The sequence below is a fragment of the Equus quagga genome, chromosome 17, assembly GCF_021613505.1.
Source record: "Equus quagga isolate Etosha38 chromosome 17, UCLA_HA_Equagga_1.0, whole genome shotgun sequence".
Taxonomy (NCBI): Eukaryota; Metazoa; Chordata; class Mammalia; order Perissodactyla; family Equidae; genus Equus; species Equus quagga.
In genome coordinates this window covers 3,624,658-3,629,831 of record NC_060283.1, presented here as the reverse complement: position 1 = coordinate 3,629,831, position 5,174 = coordinate 3,624,658, and the positions used below count along the sequence as shown (strand labels likewise).

Sequence of the window (5,174 nt, the reverse complement as noted above, 5' to 3'; positions counted from 1 at the left end):
AGTCATGTTCTAGGTCCTGGGAGGTAGGATTCCAACACGTCTTTTTTGGGGGACACACGGTTTAGCCCATAACGCTGCCCGGGTATTTCTTCGTCATCCCTGGATCATGGGGGTCCAGAGTGAAGGATGCTGCGATGTCTTGGAGAGCAATGAGGTACAGGCAAGGATCCTGCAGCCCCGAGGGCCTTTTTTGGGTCTTTTTGTCAAGCGACTGGATACAGTTTGTGGGGGGAGGGGAACCCAGATTCTAGGCACGGTGGGCCAGCGCTTAATTTTTTTTATTGCAATCCACACTAATACGCACATTCTATGTCACACGCCAGCAGCGGCTGGTTATATATATAGGATAGAGCGTGCTCACAAAGCAATCCGTACTCTGACTGTGATTGACACCTTCCGGATTTTTCTATCCTCTATGATTTTACTCCATTTCCCTTTTATAAAAGGCTCCTTGGCGCTCATGGTATCGATTTCAGGACTCATGGGTGGCATCTACGCAAGAGTTTGAAAAACACGCTAGAGTTGGTCTCCTGATGACCGGCTCTGGAGGCTGTGCTCCCCACCCCCAGGAGTGCAAACTGCTTCAGACGGTGCCAGGCCAAGGCCAGGGGCACCGGGCTTTGGTTAGTTTCATGTGGGAACGGCGAGAATTGGCCCCATCATGAGAATAAACTGCAAGATTCAGAGTCATCGTGAAACTCTTGTGACACTTACACCCGCCGCCCCCCCCCCCCCCCCCCCCCCAGGCTCCTGTCTTCAAGGCCACATTTGTGTGGACACAGCTGGCTAAAATTCATCTCCCCACCCCCACCCCCACCCCCAGCCAGGCGAGGCTCAAGGTCTCAAATAGACACTGGAAGACAGCGGGAGGGAGCCATCCCTTGGGCGTTTCAAGGCAGGTTTTAATCGTTTTCAATACCTTTCCCAAATATTCACACCAAGGTCAACGGGGTCCTACATGGGATCCACGTTTTCCATTTATTCGGCATCTCAATGTGCACAGCACATACAGCAGATACGGGTCGGCACCTGTATAAAACTACAGATTCTGAGGACAGCGGGAACACAGACCCTCCACTGCCCGTCACAGCAATAGAAACGCTTTACAGTGTCCCAAGTTCCCGTCGCGTCTCTCTCCACTCCACGCGTGACTGGCGACAGGCTGGGTACGCACACGTGGTCCAGGACGGCCGCATTCTGCACTTAATTCTTAATTCCTGACAATGACTGCGCTCTGAGACAAGACGCGGCGCAATCATTTAAGGCATCCAAGACCATGATGGTTTGTTACTGTGTGAACCCACGGAATACAGAATGTCCACAACTGCCACCCCCGCCCCCCGCAGTCAGCATGGAGATTTCTGAGCATCTTTCCTGAAGGCTCCCGGAGTCTAGGGCACGGTTTCAAACAAGATTTAAAAAAACGAACATTTTTATTCCATCGTATGAACAGCGGTTTAAGAGGTCTGGTCCAGCGTTGGGGCCTTGCAGTGGCTTCCTTCTTCCAGGCCTCAGATTAAGAATAGCATTTTAAGAAGATAATTTGCATGCGAACAAAGAGTTGTAAAAAGGAATGTGAAAGACAAAACTCCAATCAGCTTTTTTCCCCCAGTCTTGCTGTCTGTGGACTCCCGTAAAGTTAATTCGGGAGCCGGTTCAGAAGCCTCCTCGAAGAGCATTAAAGTCTCGAGAAAACATGTGGAGTATTTCTGGTAGCGAGCTAAGGTCATTTTGTATAAACTCGAAAAAGTCATTCATTAAAATTAAATGCTTGCCATCAACTCGGGACTTTTTTTAACCATCCTCAACCCTGCCTCTTCCATCTCTGCTTCCACGACAGGGGTTACATTCGTAAAATATATAAAGAAAAATATAAGGTTACTTGGTGACCATATAGCGCACGCTAACAGCTGTCTGCAAATATTTTCACCATGATTGTCCTTACTAAAAGTAAATCGCGGGGTAAAGATAGCTCAAACGTGACAAGGTTCGAATGGGACGCACCGCCGCTCGCTGCAATCCTTTTTGGCTACATACGGAAAAAAAAAAAAGCCACTCGGGATGGCAAACCCCTGCACCCAGTGTGGGCTTTCTGCAGATTCCACCAGATGAGTGGTTTAAGGGCTTTCGAGGTAGATGTTAAATCCACTTAGGGAATGCCATGGACGGCCCACAGCATCTTCCTCCCAGCAAACACCACGCTAAGTGTTTCTGCACAATTACAAGGGCATTTCACCTAAAATTAACAGCGAGTTCTAGCCCAAAGCTCCCCAAGCACAAGGAAGCATATTTTTTTAAAAAATAAATATTCGATTACTTAGCAGAAGGCTCTGCTCTCACACACTGTATTTCCTCTCGAGCATTTGGGGCGTGGTTGCAAATACACCCATCTTGCGCATTTCCAGCCTTCCAACCCGACAGCGATTCCTTTCGGTCGGATTTACAAAATTGCTTCGTTTTTGCCTTTTCCCCCCAACGGCCACAGAGAAGCACGGGCTGTGGCGGGTCCAAAAAAGGAAAACAGGAGTTTGTGAAGTTGTCTAAGGGTCTCCCCCATCTGGTAGATGGAGGAAGATTGACTACAGGAAAGTTCAAAGGTCAGTCTTGACAGATCTAAAAACAGAGAGGCAGCAGGGGCTGACAGCACACTTTCTGGCCCCGAAGTAAACTGATATGTCCCGATTCATAGCAACCGGGCACAAAGAGTGGGGCGCTGGACAGTGCTCAGAGAGGGGCCGAGACTGGGAGCTCCCTTTTGCCGGCTTCCAAGGCCCCAGGAACGTCTTTCCAGCCACAAGGATGCTCACCCCCAAACTACGGGGGACGGTGCAAAGCCAGGTTGATCTCAAGAGTCTGACGTCCCCGATTTTAAAACACAAAATAGCAGCACACCGTGACAACATCTGACACGTCACATAAATCCAGTGGAAGCATCTCCACTGTTTTCGGAGAAAAATCAGGATTTGGGCTGTCTTTTTTTTTTTTTTTTCCAGAAAAATACAAAACGCACCCACAGAACCATAAATAATTTGGTGGCAATATATACACATTTAAATAATTAATTTAAATATCTTACACCGATGCTGGCATCCAACCGTCCATCGGAAGAAAGTACACCCGGGCGGGCCTTGGTGTTCCAGCTCCTGGGGGCTTCCCGAGGCAGAGGCAGGGCTCTGGGAGGTCACAGCCTGGGGAGGAAGTGGGTGACCTTCATGGTGGGTGACACTCGGTTCCCCTTCTTGGGCTTCCCGTTCTTGCTCAGGGCGATGAACATGCCGGGGTGCTGGTGGCACTCATAGGCATTGTAGTTGTTGGCGAGGAGAGTCTCCTTGAACTTGCACTCGTCGGTGAAGAAAGGCTGCCAGGGAAGGGGAGCAGGGTCAGGTTGGGCCACCTCCTGACCAAGGGACCTGGGGGCTGCTTTCTGTCCCAGCTCCCCTCTGCCTGAGCAGTCTCTCCTGGGAAGTTGGGGTGCCCATACCCTCACCCGGTGAGAAGAGGGACACGGCCAGCCCATAGCAGCTGGTGCTCCAGCCACCTGCCCGGCACCTGGCAGCCACAGTGTCCACCTGCCCCCTGGGACCCACCCCAGAGACTACAGAGAAGGGCCCTCAAGGGCACCCTTGGACCAACATGCAGGGATGACAGAAACTTCATTGCTCCTGTCTTGGAGCAGCGCCCCCTTCTCCGGGCTGGCCTGGGGTCACCGGCACTACCTTGGGCATTTGGCAGGTGGGGGCAGTGTGGATCCTCCTGTGACCCCTTCACAGTTCCACCTTCCACGTGGGCCACACTGCCTGTGCCCGCAGCCGGGTGTTGGGCACTGCCCGTGCTGTACTCACCGAGCCGTACAGCTTGCCCTTGCTGCTCATGGCCACGAAGAACCTGCTGGCCACGCCGAAGATGCTCACCACGCCCCGCTCCACCGGCGAGAGCTCCAGCAGGCCTGGGGGCGGGGCGCGCGGGTCATTCCCGGGCAGGGGACCCTTGGCCCGCACCGCCCGGCCCGGACCCCCTCGTCGGCCTGGGAACCTCCGGAACCCCATTTCTGGGGTGCGGGTGGGTGTAAAGGTTGCCCAGGATCCCCGGCGCAGGCCGCACCCAAGGGGCCCCCGGAGTCCAGCGTGCGCGGGCGCGGACTCGCCGCCTGTCCCGGGCCCGTGGCGGCCGCGCCCAGTCCTGGACAGCAGGAGCTAGGCGGCTGCGGTGGCCCCCGGGGCCTGGCCCCGACCTGGGCGTGCGTCCCGGGCCCCCGCGGGTGCCGGCGGCTGCGCCGCGCGCCCTGTGCCCACGAGCGAAGGCGCTGGAATTCGGTGCCCCGAGCCTGGGCTTCCGAAGGCGGGGAGGCGGGACTCGGCCGCCGGGGTGCGCAAAGCCGGTCCCTGCGGCGACTCCCGGAGCCTGGAGCGTTTGCGTTCCTGAGCCAGAGCGACCGGACCCGAGACCGCCCTGGCTCTCACTGCCTACGAGCAGGTGCCAGTGGGAAGGAGCGGCCGGTGCCCCGCGCCCCCGACCCTTCCCTCCCGGCCCTCCGCACTCACTGTCGCTCGTGTCCGCGTGCACGCCCCCGATGCGGCCGTCGGGGAGCACCTGGAGGTGGAAGCCGATGCCCACATTGCAATAGAGCCGCCGCAGCCGCTTGATGCCCAGCAGGTAGTCCCCGGCGCCGCTCTGGACGGCCGCCTCCTTGGGCTGCGCGGCCACGGGCAGGCGCGCCAGCGAGCGCGCCACCAGGCTCTCCCAGCGGCGCTCCAGCTCGGCCTCCAGCGTGCCGTTGGGTGCGGTGGGCGCGGCGGCGCCCCCTCGGCCGGCCCAGGGCGCCAGCAGGGCCAGCAGGACCGCCGGGAGCAGCGCCGCCGCGGCCGCCCCGGGCCCCGCCATCCCCGCCCTCGGGCCGTGCGTCCGTCAGTCGGTCCGTGCGCCCGGGAAGCCGGGGGTGCCGAGCTGCGCCTGTGGCGGCCCGCGGGAGCGCACGGCCGGCCGGGGCCGGGGCCGGGGCAGGGAGTACGCGGCCGACCGAGGAGCGGGAGGCGAGCCACGGGGCCCCCAGGCGAGGGGAGCTACCCGGGCTGCATGGAGCGGCGGGCAGCGGCGGAAGGACGCACGGCCCGGGCTGGGACCCTGCGGAGCGGTGCGCGCCTCCCTGCGCGCTGGCCGGCCCGGGGCCGGGCCGC

At 58.2% G+C, this 5,174-nt stretch overlaps 1 protein-coding gene across 1 annotated transcript; it reads right to left on the bottom strand.

The window, feature by feature from the left end:
• Positions 1–3,181: 3,181 nt before the first annotated feature.
• FGF4 (fibroblast growth factor 4) lies at positions 3,182–4,881 on the bottom strand. Its single transcript, XM_046643015.1, has 3 exons — positions 4,542–4,881; positions 3,843–3,946; positions 3,182–3,358 (listed from the first exon to the last, which is right to left on the bottom strand). The coding sequence occupies exons 1-3, from the start codon at positions 4,879–4,881 to the stop codon at positions 3,182–3,184; spliced, it is 621 nt and encodes a 206-aa protein (XP_046498971.1).
• Positions 4,882–5,174: the final 293 nt, after the last annotated feature.